This window comes from Tupaia chinensis, unplaced genomic scaffold (genome assembly GCF_000334495.1).
Source record: "Tupaia chinensis unplaced genomic scaffold, TupChi_1.0 Scaffold000523_1, whole genome shotgun sequence".
NCBI classification, from domain to species: Eukaryota; Metazoa; Chordata; class Mammalia; order Scandentia; family Tupaiidae; genus Tupaia; species Tupaia belangeri.
Window position 1 is genome coordinate 82,591 of NW_006160036.1, and position 17,065 is coordinate 99,655.

The 17,065-nt window shown below is 54.5% G+C and overlaps 2 protein-coding genes across 3 annotated transcripts in view; both read left to right on the plus strand.

The window, feature by feature from the left end:
* EDC4 (enhancer of mRNA decapping 4) overlaps positions 1-11,474 on the plus strand; it is an 11,723-nt gene extending 249 nt beyond the window's left edge. Inside the window, exons 2-30 of one of the 2 annotated variants that reach the window (XM_006156878.3) lie at positions 9-200; positions 2,974-3,130; positions 3,531-3,642; positions 3,940-4,039; positions 4,295-4,484; positions 4,585-4,732; positions 4,817-4,921; positions 5,245-5,354; positions 5,449-5,532; positions 5,626-5,721; positions 5,817-5,919; positions 6,033-6,213; positions 6,310-6,382; positions 6,473-6,564; positions 6,646-6,833; positions 6,905-7,032; positions 7,123-7,279; positions 7,572-8,005; positions 8,085-8,189; positions 8,267-8,419; positions 8,501-8,537; positions 8,661-8,841; positions 8,946-9,101; positions 9,203-9,318; positions 9,428-9,593; positions 9,672-9,858; positions 9,949-10,168; positions 10,536-10,699; positions 10,938-11,474. In XM_006156878.3, the coding sequence (XP_006156940.1) occupies positions 119-200; positions 2,974-3,130; positions 3,531-3,642; positions 3,940-4,039; positions 4,295-4,484; positions 4,585-4,732; positions 4,817-4,921; positions 5,245-5,354; positions 5,449-5,532; positions 5,626-5,721; positions 5,817-5,919; positions 6,033-6,213; positions 6,310-6,382; positions 6,473-6,564; positions 6,646-6,833; positions 6,905-7,032; positions 7,123-7,279; positions 7,572-8,005; positions 8,085-8,189; positions 8,267-8,419; positions 8,501-8,537; positions 8,661-8,841; positions 8,946-9,101; positions 9,203-9,318; positions 9,428-9,593; positions 9,672-9,858; positions 9,949-10,168; positions 10,536-10,699; positions 10,938-11,130 (4,218 nt within the window). In that variant the 5' untranslated portion in view covers positions 9-118 and the 3' untranslated portion in view covers positions 11,131-11,474. The remainder of the gene's footprint in view (positions 1-8; positions 201-2,973; positions 3,131-3,530; positions 3,643-3,939; positions 4,040-4,294; positions 4,485-4,584; positions 4,733-4,816; positions 4,922-5,244; positions 5,355-5,448; positions 5,533-5,625; positions 5,722-5,816; positions 5,920-6,032; positions 6,214-6,309; positions 6,383-6,472; positions 6,565-6,645; positions 6,834-6,904; positions 7,033-7,122; positions 7,280-7,571; positions 8,006-8,084; positions 8,190-8,266; positions 8,420-8,500; positions 8,538-8,660; positions 8,842-8,945; positions 9,102-9,202; positions 9,319-9,427; positions 9,594-9,671; positions 9,859-9,948; positions 10,169-10,535; positions 10,700-10,937) is intronic. The other variant, XM_006156879.3, reaches the window with a different exon arrangement.
* Positions 11,475-11,558: 84 nt separating this feature from the next.
* Positions 11,559-13,327, plus strand: NRN1L (neuritin 1 like). The gene is made up of 3 exons (XM_006156880.3): positions 11,559-11,973; positions 12,721-12,853; positions 12,972-13,327. Exons 1-3 carry the CDS (start codon positions 11,883-11,885, stop codon positions 13,255-13,257), a joined length of 510 nt encoding a protein of 169 aa, XP_006156942.1. The 5' UTR covers positions 11,559-11,882; the 3' UTR covers positions 13,258-13,327.
* Positions 13,328-17,065: the final 3,738 nt, after the last annotated feature.

A 17,065-nucleotide genomic window follows, 5' to 3' on the forward strand; every position in this document is an offset into this window, starting at 1 on the left:
GGACGGAGTGGAGTGACTGGCGTCCGGCTGGCGGCCCGGTCGCGGCTGGGCGAGGCTGGGCGGTGCGCGGTGGCAGCGGAACGAACGCGGTGCGGGCTGGGCGCTCGCGGCTGGGCCCATGGCCTCCTGCGCGAGCATCGACATCGAGGACGCCACGCAGCACCTGCGGGACATCCTCAAGCTGGACCGGCCCGCGGGGGGTGAGTGGGCATCGCGGAGGTGGGCCCTCCGCAAACCGGCAGAACCGCGGCGCGGGTCTGAACCGCCTTCAGGGTGTGCTGGTCTTTTAGGACTGGCTCTGGATACTCACGGCTGGTGAGGGCGGATGAGCTTCAGAGCCATAGATCCTTCAGTGTGCAGCACCTGCGGGACATCCTCAAGCTGGACCGGCCCGCGGGGGGTGAGTGGGCATCGCGGAGGTGGGCCCTCCGCAAACCGGCAGAACCGCGGCGCGGGTCTGAACCGCCTTCAGGGTGTGCTGGTCTTTTAGGACTGGCTCTGGATACTCACGGCTGGTGAGGGCGGATGAGCTTCAGAGCCATAGATCCTTCAGTGTGCCTGGCGAAGAGCGCAGGCAGATCCCTAGCTGTGACCCCTCCTCATTCTGGCGCTGGGCCGTTGTGCCTTGTCCTTCAGCGTCTCAGCTGAAGGTGAGGCTACTTCTCTGAATCCATCGGGCTTCTTTGATTTCCTGGCCCCAAGATCTCAAGTGTTCCTGGGACTGGCTTGGCGCCCCGGCCCTTTTGCCTTGGTTCAGAGGCCAGGTTCGGGCTCCTTATTCCCAGTTCTGGGCCCAGACTTATGTGCTGTGCTGAAGAGCTGCTGATTTTCTGCAACGTGCCCTACCCTCTGAAATGCAGACTCCAGCCTGCTGTTCTGAAACTGATTTTCAGGAGGAAGGTGGCTACCCCGGGTTCGCTGTTCTTTCTGGAGATAAAGACAAGCCACAGACTTCATGACACAGATTGATTTAGGCTACAAACATCTGCAAACCCTAGTTTGTTCCCATTTGTTCAAATCTTACTTAGGCTCTTAGTGATACCTTTGAATTGCTCTTATCCTCAAAGAGCTCCCAGGATGCAGAGAGCTACAGGGTTGTAATATAGAGTTGTCATTGAAATAGAAGAGTGTTTTGGTACTATGATGGGAATAGGAGAGATGGGTTGAGGGCTGGAGAGTACAAAGTGCAGATTTGAGAGAGAAGACTGTTGAGGATAGGTAGAATGTTGAGAAAGGCACCCAAGGCACTAATAGAAACCACCAGTTACAGAGGAACTAGCAGGTGTGAAGGCACTGAAATGTCCTATGAGGTTCAAGGGTCTGTGAAAAGTTGTGTGGTTGGAACACTGGCTGGTGATGGCAGTGTGGGTATGCAATGCTGTGGCTAAGAACTGATGGTTCCTCAGACCTTGTTCTGACACCTGCTGCGGGGGGCAGACTGGCTGCTTCTGGAAGCAGGCACTGATGCTCACTCTGCGTGGGTTTAGCTAACCCCAGCTCTAACAAAATCCATCAGCTGCCTGAGAGCACTGGACTCTACCCCAAGCCCAAAGTGGGTGTTCCCTTTCCTCATGAGATGGGCCTGGACCTCTCATGCTCATCAGCTGCTGTGCAGACTAGGCTCCTCAGAGATTTGCTAGAGCCTGGCATGGCCAATCATGTGCAGCCCGGGCCTTCAGTTTATCCTCATGGTAGCCTGTTTGGAAGGAAGAGTGGTCAGCTTATCTCTGAGCAGTGAAGGTGGCTGAGATCCCAATGAAGTGACCTGGAGGCTCTCCTTATGACTCCTTTTTTTATTGATTGGCAGTTGATTCCTTAGTTTGCCAAGGAGCTCTTGTCTTCTCTCACTAGGGGTTCAAGTTAGACCCTAGACTCTTTGGAACTGAAAACTTCTTATGTTCCTGAATGCGGAGCCCTAGTCTGCTTGCTAACTGGATATTTTAGCATTAGTATTTGAGCCTATAAGCATGTTGGAAAGCCAGCCAGTGCAGACACCTAAAATGCTGTCTTTCTTGACTCCATACCCTACCCAGTAATGTCTCTCCTCTTTCTTCAATTCCTTCATATTCATTCCTTCTGAGTTGACCTGCCCAAGTTGGTTTCTGAGCCATTTCTGTATGGGACAGACCCCTTCCTTTCCTTTTCTTAAAGTTTATTTATGTTCATGGGACAGGAAGACAGACAGACAGACAGAGAGAGAGGCACTCAATGGAGTCGTCATGCTGCTATCTACCCTTGGTCTCAGCTGACTGGGATTATAAGCACTCAGCATGCTCAGGGAGGTTCCAGGGTATGAACCCAGGACTTTTTCCATGTGGGTTCAGTTGTGTTACTCCTGTACCACCACCTGCCCCCCACCCTGTCTTTCTTACTCCCACTCTTACCAGGTCCTTCCATGGCTTAGGAGCCCATCTCTCCTCTACAAATCCTGCCACTCCCTTAGTCTAGGCCCTGGTATCTCTTACATGGATTCTCAGCTATTCTGTAAACTGTCTTAAGAGCAGTCAGCCCACTGGCCAGAGCTGACCATATCACCTTCCCTTTAAAACACTTTGTGGCTCTCCTTGCCCACAGGGAGTCTTAAACACTGCAGCATCGTACCTGAGAATTCTGCAGCCCTGCTTTCCTCCGTCCTTCCCAGATTTGTGTTTCATCACAATGGCTCTGGTAGTGCCTCTTCTATGAAGTCTTTCCTGAACCTTCCTATTCCCCCCCTCAGTACACAGAGGTCGTCTGTACTGACCTCAGGCCTCAGTATTAACTGGCCTCAGAGGATCTTTGGTGGCTTGTATCCCTCCCTCAAGTAAAAGAGCCTCACATTCATCCTTAGTCTGGACGTACATCAGTGTTAACGGAACGAGAGATGAAAAAAGGTCTTTCCTTTCCATGGCTATGCCTCATTCAGCTGAGTGAAGCTGCGTAAGTGAAGAGGCTAGGGAGCAACCTTGTCAGGGTGGACCTCTTTGTCCTCAGGTCCCAGTCCAGAGAGCCAGCGGCCATCTAATGCCTACAACGGGGACCTCAATGGGCTTCTGGGCCCAGATCCTCTCTGCGCAGGTGATGGTACTTCAGCAAACAAGCCTAGTCTTCGGACCATGCCACCCATTAACCTGCAGGAGAAGCAGGTCATGTGAGTGCTGGGAGATGGCATGGGTGGCAATGGTGTCTTGGAAGCATCTGCTAGCCGAAGGCACAAGATTTGGGGGTTGGAGAAAGGGACCAACAGCCCCTGCTGCTTCTCTTCTGGATGACCTGGGGTGGAAGACTTAACCACCCTGAGCTTGCGCTAGGATGAGAAGCAAGGACAAGCTCAAGGGCTTGGCGTGGGCACCTGATTTAGAGTGGGAGGAAGCTCATTCCCAAGGAGGGAGGTGAACAAGGGGAATTGTGGATCTGGGGACCTGTGGACCAGGCAGAGCTGGGCATGTGGGACTAAACATCTTCACTGGAGTGCCTGTGTCCTCTCCTCACAACCTTGCCCATTGAGCCTTTGGGTGGATAAGAGACAGGTGTGTACACCCCTCCCCCAGCTGCCTCTCAGGAGATGACAGCTCTACCTGCATTGGGATTTTGGCCAAGGAGGTGGAGATTGTGGCCAGCAGTGACTCTAGCATTTCGAGCAAGGCACGAGGAAGCAATAAGGTAGGTACTAGGATGCTGGGGCATGTGTGATATTTGGGTGCACACTCAGCCTTTCCCCCTCCCCCATGCTGCCCAGTTCCTACGAGGAACACCTTAATAAACAGGCAGCATTCCCCAGTTTCATGAAGCCAGGGTTGGGTGCCAAGCCTCTGTAGGAATCTGGCCCCAGGTGTTAGTGGGTAGTGGCTGAGCTTGTACCTGTGGTCTTTCCCATCCCCGGGGATGCCAGAGGCCACCTAGGCTCTGGTGAAGTTGTCCAAGCCCTGAGCTACAATCTTCTTCCCCCTGGATTCTTAGGTGAAAATCCAGCCTGTTGCCAAGTACGACTGGGAACAGAAGTACTACTATGGCAACCTGATTGCTGTGTCTAACTCCTTCTTGGCCTATGCCATTCGGGGTAAGAATGGGCAGTGGGGAGGAGGAAAGTGTCCTGTTAGAAATTTCAGCAGATCCATTGTTCGTCCACTCAGCCCACTCAGACTTGTGGGGTATGACAGAAGGCTTTTCTGTGCTCCCCAACCTCTGCCATGTCTTGTGGGGGCTAGGAGGGAAAAATCAAGCTTGAGTCTATGGGTGACAGGCAAGGGTGGGGTTTCTCTGCTGCTGCCTGGGCCTGGGTACTTACTCATGGCCCCTACTCTCCTGATTCTAGCTGCCAACAACGGCTCGGCGATGGTGCGGGTCATTAGTGTAAGCACATCAGAGCGGACCCTGCTCAAGGGCTTCACAGGCAGTGTGGCGGACCTGGCCTTTGCACACCTCAACTCTCCACAGCTGGCCTGCCTGGATGAGGCAGGCAACCTGTTTGTGTGGCGCTTGGCTCTGGTTAATGGCAAGATACAGTATCCATTTCTAGGTGTGGGACTGAAGAAGGGTGGACAAAGCTGGGTCTGCCAGATACACCTCATCCTCAAGCCCTCTAGCCCTTAACACCCTGCTCAGAGAAGAGATCTTGGTCCATATCCGGCAGCCAGAGGGCACGCCACTGAACCACTTCCGCAGGATCATTTGGTGCCCCTTCATCCCTGAGGAGAGTGAGGATTGCTGCGAGGAGAGCAGCCCAACGGTGGCCTTGCTGCATGAGGACCGGGTGAGGGGACCAGGCTTTCAGGGAGGCATTGGAGCAGCCATACTGTGGGCATGGGTTGAACACTTGTCTCCCTGTCCCCTCCAGGCTGAGGTGTGGGACCTGGACATGCTTCGCTCTAACCACAGCACCTGGCCCGTGGATGTCAGCCAGATCAAGCAGGGCTTCATTGTGGTTAAAGGCCACAGCACGGTAAGCCTGCAAGCAACTCACAAGCCCTCCACTTCTTTCTGCTGTCCTGAATCTTTTCCCCATAGCCCTACCTGCCCAGGTAGCTTTACTAGCATTCTGCCCAGGTGGACTCTGAGCACAAAGTGGTCCTCATGTGGAGAGCTTTCACTTAACCTAGTTGTGCCCTACAGATCTGGTCTTCTCCATAGGCCCCGTTCAGCCAGTCAGTCATGCAGACATGCAGATCCATTGTGGCCCAGCCAGCTCTTAACATCCACATTCGGGGAGGGCCCATTCACTCCTTTAGTCAGGTGGCAAAGTAAAGCTGTTTGGGTTCTTCCCAGTGTCTCAGTGAAGGAGCCCTTTCCCCTGATGGTACTGTTCTGGCTACTGCGAGCCATGATGGCTATGTCAAGTTCTGGCAGATCTACATTGAAGGGCAGGATGAGCCAAGGTAAGGCAGGGCCTGAGGGGCCAGGGCCCTTCCCCCAGGTAGGGGAGCAGATTACTCACTCTGGCCCCTCATGTGCTCCTGCATCTCCCTGCAGGTGTCTGCATGAGTGGAAGCCTCATGACGGGCGACCTCTGTCTTGCCTCCTGTTCTGTGACAACCATAAGAAACAGGACCCTGAGTGAGTGAGTGGGCTGGCAAGTGGGTGTTGGGCTGGACCAGGGGCTCCCAGCAGGAGGCCCAGCCAACTGCTCAATGCTTTGCCACTTTTCAGGGTCCCTTTCTGGAGGTTTCTCATTACTGGCGCTGATCAGAATCGGGAGCTCAAGATGTGGTGCACAGTGTCCTGGACCTGCCTACAGACTATTCGGTAAATAGAGGCTGAGGCCTGGGCAGGGGCAGCAGGGCTGCGTTATTGGCTCTTTCAACCCTCGGTCTTACTCACTCTACTTGATGGCTCCTTAGCTTCTCCCCAGATATCTTCAGCTCAGTGAGTGTGCCCCCCAGCCTCAAGGTCTGCTTGGACCTCTCAGCAGAATACCTGATTCTCAGTGATGTGCAGAGGAAGGTAGGCTGCCATGGGGGTACCCTGGGCAGGGCCGGTGTCAGGACAGCAGGGCTGTGTGGCATACCCACAGCTTCATGGCCTCTGAGCTCATCCAGGATTCCTTGGCTGTGCAGGTTCTCTATGTGATGGAGCTGCTGCAGAACCAGGAGGAGGGTCGTGCCTGCTTCAGCTCCATCTCGGAGTTCTTGCTCACCCACCCTGTGCTGAGCTTCGGTATCCAGGTTGTGAGCCGCTGCCGGCTGCGGCACACTGAGGTGCTGCCTGCCGAGGAAGAGAATGACAGCCTTGGGGCTGGTGAGCTGCCTCAGGGTCTAGCTGTACGTCAGTGTGTAGGGGACTGCTGAGGCTAAGAGAGGGCCAGGGGCTTAGTCATCCATGCTGTCCTTTCAGATGGGTCCCATGGAGCTGGTGCCATGGAGTCTGCAGCCGGTGTGCTCATCAAGCTCTTTTGTGTGCATACTAAGTGAGTGTATTGGTAATGACTGGCTGTCCCTCCCCACCCTACTGACCCTGGCCCCTTTGAGCCCTCTCTTTTCCCCCTCTTTTCTTGCAGGGCACTGCAAGATGTGCAGATTCGCTTCCAACCACAGTTGAATCCTGATGTGGTGGCCCCGCTCCCCACCCACACTGCCCACGAGGACTTTGGTGAGTCAAGGGTGAGATTTGGACAGTAGGCTGTTTGAACTTGGTTCTGAGAGTAGACTGATGTGCCAGCTTCCCCCACAGCATTCGGAGAGTCTCGGCCTGAATTAGGCTCGGAGGGCCTGGGGTCAGCCACTCCCAGTTCTCAGCCTGACCTCCGACGCATCGTGGAGCTGCCCGCACCTGCCGACTTCCTCAATCTTAGCAGCGAAACCAAGCCCAAGTTAATGACACCTGATGCCTTCATGACACCCAGCGCCTCCCTGCAGCAGGTACTCCCCAGTAGAGAGACCTGGGAATGCTCGACTAAAGGCTACAGCCCTCATTCTCAGCATCTCCCCAGATCACTGCATCCCCGAGCAGCAGCAGCAACAGCAGCAGTAGCAGCAGCAGCAGCAGTAGCAGCAGCAGCTCTCTTACAGCTGTGTCTGCCATGAGCAGCACATCGGTCGTGGACCCCTCCTTGGCCAGGTGAGGTGAGGGTCAGAGCTTGGAGATGGCCAGGCTGGTGCCAGGTGATGCTAAGCTCTGGCTGCTGACACCTCAGCCTTCTCACCACAGGCCACCCGAGGAGCTGACCTTGAGTCCGAAGCTGCAGCTGGACAGTGGTCTGACAATGAGCAGCAGCAGCAGCAGCCTGCAGGCAAGCCCTCGCAGCCTCATCCCTGGGCTGCTCCAAGGCCCAGCTGATAAATTGGCTCCCAAGGGGCCCGGGCAGGTATGTGTGTGTGTGTGTGTGAAGTGGGGTAGCAGGTGGATGGCAGCTCACACCCTTTATGCCAGCCCTACACTACATCTGTGTGTCTCCTGAGGTCATCTCAACCTCCTGTATTTCCTGGAGGACATCTCTTCAGCTTTCCCATCCACACCCCTGTGCCTGGGCTGTGGCCTTGTTTTTGACCTGCATTCCTCTTCTCCGATCCCCTTTCTCATCACTATTACCAGTGCCTCCTCTCTGTGCCTCCCCCCACACCTCTATCACTCAAGCCTTCATCTTTGGCCCTCTTCAGGTACCTACCGCTGCCTCTGCACTGTCCCTGGAGCTGCAGGAAGTAGAGCCCCTGGGGCTACCTCAGGCCTCCCCGAGCCGCACCCGCTCCCCTGATGTTATCTCCTCGGCTTCCACTGCCCTGTCCCAGGACATTCCTGAGATCGCATCTGAGGCCCTATCCCGTGGCTTTGGTTCCTCTGTTCCTGAGGGCCTTGAGCCAGACAGTATGGCCTCAGCTGCCTCAGCGCTACACCTGCTGTCCCCACGGCCCCGACCAGGGCCTGAGCTTGGTTCTCAGCTTGGCCTGGATGGAGGCCCTGGGGATGGGGATCGGCATAGTACCCCCTCTCTCCTGGAGGCAGCCTTAACCCAAGAGGCCACAACCACTGACAGTCAGGTCTGGCCCACAGCACCTGACATTACTCGTGAGACCTGTAGCACCCTGGCGGAGAGGTGAGCTTGGAGGGGGAAAGTGTGCTGGTGGGAGAGGCATTGTGAGAACCTCCACTGCTGAGTCGGCCTGTCCCCCCAGCCCTAGAAATGGCCTCCAGGAGAAGCACAAGAGCTTAGCCTTCCACCGACCACCTTATCACCTGCTGCAGCAACATGATAGCCAGGATGCCAGTGCCGAGCAAAGGTGGGCACCACCCGACACCATTCCCTTCAGAAGGGTAGCCAGCAAGTGGGTAGACCCTGACCTGCCCCTTCTCACAGTGACCACGATGATGAAGTGGCCAGCCTTGCCTCTGCCTCGGGAGGCTTCGGCACCAAAGTTCCTACTCCCCGGCTGCCTTCCAAGGACTGGAAGACCAAGGGATCCCCTCGGACCTCACCTAAACTCAAGAGGAAAAACAAGAAGGACGATGGGTAGGGGGCGGTCCTGGGGTCAGGGAAAGGGGTGGTTTCCAGCCTGCCTGGCGTGGCTGAGGTGCTTCTTGCTTATGGCAGGGATTCAGCCATGGGACCCCGACTCACAGAGCACCAGGTGAGTAGCGAGTACTCATTCTCCTCATGGGACCCCACCCTGTGAGGTTGGGTAAGGACTATATATACCTATTCCTGGTGTGGGGATAGAGGAGGCAGGCCTCATGTGACTCATTTCTGTCAGCAGGTAGCAGAGCCCCCTGAGGACTGGCCAGCACTGATTTGGCAACAGCAGAGAGAGCTGGCAGAGCTGTGGCATAGCCAAGAAGAGCTGCTACAGCGTCTGTGTACCCAGTTTGAAGGCCTGCAGAGCACCGTCACCGGCCATGTGGAACGTGCCCTCGAGACCCGACATGAGCAGGATCGTATCCTTGAGAGTGATAGTACAGCATGCTATAGGGGCAGGGACACCATTCTTGGCCCAAGTAATGGGGACCTGTTCCAGGCCTATTCCTTAGCTATAGCACAGAGCGGCGGCTAGAGCGGGCCCTGGCTGAGGGGCAGCAGCGGGGTGGGCAGCTGCAGGAGCAGCTGACACAACAGCTGTCCCAGGCACTGTCTTCAGCAGTGGCTGGGCGGCTAGAACGCAGCATACGGGACGAGATCAAGAAGACAGTCCCTCCATGTGAGTTTAGCTTGGGGACGCCCTTTAGGTGTGCCAAATGGGAGTGGGTGTATTTCTCAGGCTGCTCCTGGTTTCATCTTTCCCCTCTCCCCCTGCTCCAGGCGTCTCCAGGAGTCTGGAGCCTGTGGCAGGCCAACTGAGCAACTCAGTGGCCACCAAACTCACAGCTGTGGAGGGCAGCATGAAAGAGAACATCTCTAAGCTGCTCAAGTCCAAGGTGCTTCAGGGTCACAGATCTGGGTGTGTGTCAGGGTGGAGGGTGTTGGCAGGCCTAGTCAGGCTAGGTTAGGGTCAGGCTTTCAATTTGGCCCCTCCCTCTACCCCAGAACTTGACAGATGCCATCGCTCGAGCAGCGGCAGACACATTACAGGGGCCAATGCAGGCTGCCTACCGTGAAGCTTTCCAGAGTGTGGTGCTGCCAGCTTTTGAGAAGAGCTGCCAGGCCATGTTCCAGCAGATCAATGATAGCTTCCGGCTGGGCACACAGGAATGTGAGTGGAGTCACATGACCCAAGGTGGGAGGGGCTGTCTTCTTCTCTCTTGCTATCCCTACTGTGGTCATCCCTCAGACTTACAGCAGCTGGAAAGCCACATGAAGAGCCGGAAAGCTCGGGAACAGGAGGCAAGGGAACCTGTGCTGGCCCAGCTGCGGGGCCTGGTCAACACCCTGCAGGGTGCCACTGAGCAGATGGCAGCCACTGTGTCCAGCAGTGTTCGGGCTGAGGTGCAGCATCAGCTGCATGTGGCTGTGGGCAGGTGTGTGGGCAGGGCACTGGGCAAGATGGTGGGCTTGGGAGAGGCCAGGCTGTGCCCCCTGACCACCTCACTGCCTACTTCCCTTCGCAGCCTGCAGGAGTCAATTTTAGCCCAGGTACAGCGCATTGTTAAGGGGGAGGTGAGTGTGGCGCTCAAGGAGCAGCAGGCTGCCGTCACCTCCAGCATCATGCAGGCCATGCGTTCAGCTGCTGGCACACCTGTCCCCTCTGCCCACCTCGACTGCCAGGCCCAGCAAGCTCATATCCTACAGCTGCTGCAACAGGGCCACCTCAATCAGGCCTTTCAGCAGGTTAGTCCCTGGTATGGGTCAGGCATCTCCTGACAAGGCCCCATACATTTCACTCATCACCAGGCCTCAGTGGACCATTCTTGGTTCTCTTTGAGCCTCCAGGCCTCTGCCCTTGCTGCTCCATCTTCTGGATCCTCGTCTTCCCACCTCAGTCCGCCTTGCTTCATGCCCACCCTTGTTAGGAAAACTTTCCTGATCCCCTAATGTAATAATATAGCTCGACAGTACTGTCTGGGTCCCTGAGCATCTCCTGGAGTCCTTAGTACCCCACTCCATGAACATCTTCCCTTGGGCCACAGAGCACAGACAAGTAGTCATCCCATCCTGATGCTAGTTGTCAATGCTGTGCTGCCCTGTTCTCCCCCAGGCACTGACAGCCACTGACCTGAACCTGGTGCTGTATGTCTGTGAAACTGTGGACCCAGCCCAGGTTTTTGGGCAACCACCCTGCCCGCTTTCCCAGCCTGTGCTCCTGTCCCTCATCCAGCAGTTGGCATCTGACCTTGGCACTAGGACTGACCTCAAGCTCAGGTGAGTGAGAGGGGTAGGAGCTGGAAGGGGTGGAGGTGGGGAGGGAGCAGTTTCAGTTAGATTCACACCCCTACATGACTCTCCTCCTTAATTCTCTTCACCAGTTCCCTCTGCCCCCACCCATCTCAGGCTTTAGAAGCCTTCCTTGTCACCCATTCCTCTGGGCCTCAGTGCCACCAGGGGGCGCTCCCATCTGCTGGTGCCCACCTATACCCTATCCTTTTCCCTTACCCCCCAGCTACCTGGAAGAAGCTGTGATGCACCTGGACCACAGTGACCCCATCACTCGGGACCACATGGGCTCCGTTATGGCCCAGGTGCGTCAGAAACTCTTCCAGTTCCTGCAGGCAGAGCCACACAACTCACTTGGCAAAGCAGCCCGGCGACTGAGCCTCATGCTGCATGGCCTTGTGACTCCCAGCCTCCCTTAGCAGCTAAGCCTGCCTTGCCCAGCACTGAGGTGGCATTGAAGGCTAGCAGACAGGCCTAGGCAGGGTCATGTCTGCCATTTACCTGCTCAGGCTCTGGGGTGCTTGGGGATGGGGGGGCAGGGAGCACTGACCATTGTCTACAGGTTGTGGCAGCCAGCAGGTTTAGGCTGGGCCCAGGGCAGCTGTTGTGCCTTCTTGGGTTCTGCCATGCCTGGAGCATGACCCTGAGATCATGATACCACCTAAGTTGAATTTTCCATGTTCCTTTTTACCTCCAATTTGGATCTTTTTGTTTTTGAAAAACATTGAGAAATTCAATTAAATGCTTTTGGAATAAAATGGAGTATATGTGTGCTTTTGGTGTGTCTTTGGTGTAACTGATAACTGCCCTATTTCCTATTTCCTGCCCCCTTTTTTCTCCGTGTGGAGCTGTCTAGGCCAACCCACTCCAAGGGTCTGGGCACCCACTCTCTACTCACCTGCTTTCCCAGAACTTTTCCATCTCTGGGGCTAGGATCCTGGGGCCAGCTCAGCACCAACCAGTGGCTCTGGGCGGTTCTACTCTCTGAGGTCCCTACCCTCTCCTTTGTCATTTTGGGTGTTGGAGGCGGGGCCACTGGCTGGCTTTGGTACTCCGCCCCTCCGCCCCCCCCCCAGCTTCCATCCAATCACAGCTTCACCCTCCGGGGGCTGGGCCGACGGGCTGCACTCCAGGCTGCTAGCTCCCAGCACAAGGCTCCCAGCCAGGGACGATGCGCTCCTGCTGCCGCTGCTGCCGCCGCCGCTGCTGCTGCTACCAGCAGCCATCCAGTGCCCTGAGGCTGTTGCTGTGGCTGCCACTTGGTGAGTGAGGGCGAGGGCGCTCTGGCTCTGGCCCTGGCCGCACCCTTTCTCACCGGGTCCCAGCCAGACTGGGTTTAGGGAGTGTGTGGGAGCTGGGGGGACAGCCTTCCCCGCTCCGGACGCCAGATTGCAGGAGAGTTGTGAGAGCTCCAGGGAAATGCACCAGTGGCTACAGGATAGAAAGAAGCATGAACTGAGCCCCTGTTATAGGGGACAGACCTTTAAATTCCTCAGCCCCTAAGGGAGCCCTAGCCTCTGGTGGAACCCCTAGACCATCCTTGAGATTCTCTGAGGTCCGGTGTATGTCCTGGATCCTCTGTATCCCATCTTTAGAGATGAGGTGGGAGGGCCAATCAAAGCTAGTCTAGACTGCAGAGACCGGACTTACCCACCGACCCCAGCCTTCAGACCCCATCACCCTCTTGTCTTTACATCTTCACTTGGACTAACCTCTTCCCAACCGGGGCCCCAGAAGCTAAGAGGACGAGTGGACCCCTCGGACATAATGCCTCTTCCCTGTTACTTTCTGTACCCTCCTTCCTCTCCTGTACATCCTTGTTCTAGACTGTCTTCCACCTTGAAGGGGGCCCAGGCAGGTGATCCCCAAACATACCCATCCTTAGTTCCCTGGGGCACCCTTTTCACGCTGAGTCACGTCCCCAAGGTGCTCCCGGGTAAACAAGCCCCTGGGGGTTGGGGGCGGGCCTAGTTCATCCTATCAACCATTCTCCACCTCCACCCCCCCAGTCTTTGTACCTCCCCTGGCAGCAGCTGCAGCGGGCCCTAACGGCTGTGACACCATATACCAGGGCTTCGCGAAGTGTCTCATACGCTTGGGGGACGGCATGGGTCACGGAGGCGAGATGGAGACCATTTGCAGGTATGGGCTGGAGCAAGACAGCAGCCTAAACTGCGCTGCTATTGGAGCCTGACCCTTTCCTTTTCATTCCAAAGCCTCCTCCTCTCACCTAATCCTCCTAATCCCCCTCCTTTAACAGGTCTTGGAATGACTTCCACGCCTGCGCCTCGCAGGTCCTGTCCGGCTGCCCAGAGGAGGCAGCTGCGGTGTGGGAGTCACTACAACAAGAAGCTCGCCGGGCCCCACACCCGGATAACTTGCACGTTTTGTGCGGAGCCCCGGTGCGCGTCCAGGAGCGTGGAGCGGGTCCAGAGACCAACCAGGAGACACTGCGGGCAACCGCACCTGCACTCACCCCGACCCCTGTGTCCCCGCTGCTGGCAGCTGCTCTGGCATTTGCCTGCCTCCTGGGGCCTTTAGCCTAGCCAATTGGGTTGGGTAGCAGTAGCCGCTCCTCCAGTCCTACTAGGGCGGCCACAGTCCTGGCTCTGCAGAGCTGGCATTACTTTCATTAAAGGTATTTATATTTGTACTAAGCTCCTTCCTTTCTCCCAGCTGTGGCTGGGCTTGGCTGGGGTGGGGCACGCAGAAACTGATTCCCAGCATGGAATGGGCGGGGCTAAATGCCCGCCACTGGGGACTCAATCTTCCTCCGAGCAGGCACTTGTTTCCCTGCTGGCTGCACAGATCTTTCCATTGCGTGCAAGTCCCAAGAGCTCCGGTAGACCCAAGATCCACTGGAATGCAGATCCTTTATCTTCCAGTACTGGCTAAGGTGGGGGACCAGGCAGGAGTTCTTAGCCTGGTGTACCCGTACCAGTGCCTAGGGGTCCTATCCTGGCTTTTGATCTTGGCTCCACCCCAGGCTCCACCCTTACTCCCTTCCCCCAGGTTCTGTCCATCCTCCAGGCTCCTGACCATCACATTGCCTCCTCCATGTGAACTATCCCTACAGCCTTGAAGATACACAACATAGTTCACTTTACGTGTTTGGCTTCCTCCTCTGGGGCACGGAACTCTCTGAGGATGGCCTCTTCCAGAAGGTGGGGAGCCCTTGGTGGAGTCCACATTGAAGCCCCTCATGTAACCTTAAACTACAGAAACTGGGGTTACACTGAGGAATCTTCTGGCCTCTGCTCTCCATAAGCTTGCCCTTTGAGAAAGTGTGCAGTGTGAAGTCAAAACAACCCCAGAAGGCTTTCTGGGAGTAGTGGAATGAAAACATGTGATGCGTGAGGAGCCCCTATTCATCCTGGTGAAAGGAGGGGCAAGGATTAGCATGGGAAGAACCTAAGGAGGAGACCTCAGGATGGGACCTTATGCTAAGTCCTTTCCCACCACTATAGGACTATATCCCATGACTTGTGTGGGCACTGCCATGGCCTCCTTAGAGGCTCCTGTTATCAGTCTTTCCACTTTGGTTCTCTCCTTTCTAGATTGAAAAGCCAATTCCTAAGCTCCTTTACTGTTTCTACAAGGCCCCATATAAACCAGGTCTCTCCATGCCTGCAACTCCTCTGTACCAGCGTAGAGGAGCTAGTTGTCTACCCATCTGGGAAGTCAAGAGAGGCTTCAGAGAAGTGACATTCCCATGGGGGGTGATAGTAAGGAGGTAAGGATGCAAGTCATACGGGGGATGGAGGAGGGGTGGGGCTAAGTTAGGGAGGCTTTTCAAGAGTTGGGAGGGCCTGAACAGTGAGAGCCTAGAACTCTGTAGGCCAGAGTTCCACTGAAGATCATGCTGGGAGGCCATATCCCCCCAGGCTTAGGCTCCAGGTCGACAGGTTCCTTCAGATTCCCCCCAGGACAGAAGCAGGCCTGATGAGACCCTTGCTTAGGCTCCAGGTCGACAGGTTCCTTCAGAGACCCCTGCCCAGGTATGTTGGAATCCTACCTCATTGATGCCTTCTAAGTAACCTCCCATTCTGACCAGCTCAGTTGTCTCAGTTAACTCTCTTTGCTTCTATTTCACTTTTGCTCCTATGATTCATTTACCTGGATTTTTATGCCTATTATTCTCTCCCAACCAATCATTACTCATCACATGAAGTTCAGGAAACATCAGAAAACACACACACACAACAACCCCCTCCCAGATCTACCCTTTTTTATCCAACAGAATTTTACAGAAAAAGACGACTAGTTTTTCTTTTTTCTTTTTTTGAAGAGGTTGTTGCTATAGGGTGCATCCGCTCGCCACACAGACAGAGAGAGACAAAGAGACAGAAAACGAGAAATCACCCCCCAGGGGGATGGCCACGCCACAATGCCTTCTTCATCATTCTCCTCTTGGGATCTTGGGCATGCACGCATACGCGCCCGGTGTGAGTTTAAGCCACTGGGTCCGGGACGCGAACTGCGGTCAACTACATGGGAGTCCAGCGACATAGTCATTACACTAACTACTGGTCCCATAGTTTTTCATTCTTCCAGGTCTTTGTATATCTGTTCTCTTTCTTAGAATACCCTTTCTTGGGACTATCAAGTGGCAGAGTAGTTAAGATGCTGGATTCTCACATGGTCAACTATGGTTCAGTTCCCAGATCCAGTGGCTTGAAACTCATGCTGGGCACGTATGCGTGCATACCCAAAATCCTGAAAGGAGAATGTAGGAGTAGGGATTGCAGGTGGCCATCCCACCTAGCAGATGATTAACTTTCTGTCACTCAGTCTTGCCAGCAAGTGCGCTTTCCCTATACCAAAAATATCTAAATAATAATAACAATAATACCCTTTCCCATTTCCTCTTGGTGGGCTCCTTCTGATTCAGTATCATCTACTCCAGGAGATATTCCCTTACTTTAGCTGCAAGCTGAATCAAAAGCCTCTTTATGTATATTCAGTTCTTGGGCTCTCTTCTGTCTTTTTATTTTATTTATTTATTATTTTTTTAAATATTTATTTATTTTTTTTTGAGAGGTTTTTGCTATAGGGCGCATGCGCTCACCAGACAGACAGAGAGAGACAGAGAGACAGAAAGCGAGAAATCACCCCCCGGGGGGATGACCACACCGCAATCCCCTCTCCTCCATTCTCCTCTCGGGATCCTGGGCACGCACGCACATGCACCCGGCGTGAGTTTAAGCCACCGGGTCTGGGACCCAAACCACGGTCGACTACGTGGTAGTCCAGCAACATAGCCATTACGCTAACTGCTGGTCCCTCTCTTCTGTCTTGATACTAATAGTTCTAGCTTTTCATTGCCCTGGTCCAGATCAAAATTTCCCACTTTGTCATAGTTTGTTTTAGGTCTTTAACACCAACCTAAGCTGCACTTGTGGGAGTATATAGAATGAAAGATAGAATCTCTAAGTCCAGGGACTGGCAGGTAGTGTGGTGGTTTAGCCTCTGGACTCTCACATGGCCTACCCAGACCTGGTGGCTTGCTTCCTCACTCTTTCTCTCTGTCTCTCTCTGGTCAAATTAAAAATAATATTAATAACAATAAAGAAACTTAAATCTTTTTTTAAAAATCCATTTATTTATTTTAATTTGACCAGAGAGGGACAGAATGACCGGGGGTGGGGGGTGGGGGGGATGGGAGGGGGGAGTGAGAAAGCAAGTTGAAAATGACTGGTGCCATATAATTTCTCTGATCTTTTTTGGGGGACAATCTGATAAACATACGTGACTTCCTTTAGCCCAATACTGGGCAGTATGGGGTATTGGATATCAACAACAGGAAGACAACCATTGATAGCAGGCACATACTGCTTTTGTATGTAAATGTTTCTTAATAGCCCTGCTAGAGTAGCTTACAAGAACATGTTTCTGCTTGTGCCTACAGGTCACATGTTTTAATCACATGTTTTCAAATTGACTGCTTTCCACAATGGACAAGCTGCAATCCCTTTTCCATTCTCCTCCTGGGATCTTGGGCATGCATATACACACGCACACATGCCTGGAGTGATTTTTGAACCCACTGGGTCTGAGACTTGAACCAAGGTTGGCTATGTGGGAGTCCAGTGATGTAACTGCTACACCATCTGCTGGCCCCTAAATGTTTTTTTAAAAAAAATAATTATTTTCTTGGGGAACCAGCAGTTAGCATAATGGCTACGTCGCTGGACTCCCACGTGGTCGACTACAGTTCGCATCCCGGACCCGGTGGCTTAAAACTCACGCCGGGCGCGTGTGCGTGCGTGCCCAAGATCCCAAGAGGAGAATGGAGGAGAAGGGATTGTGGCGTGACCATCCCCCCTGGGGGGTGATTTCTCGCTTTCTGTCTCT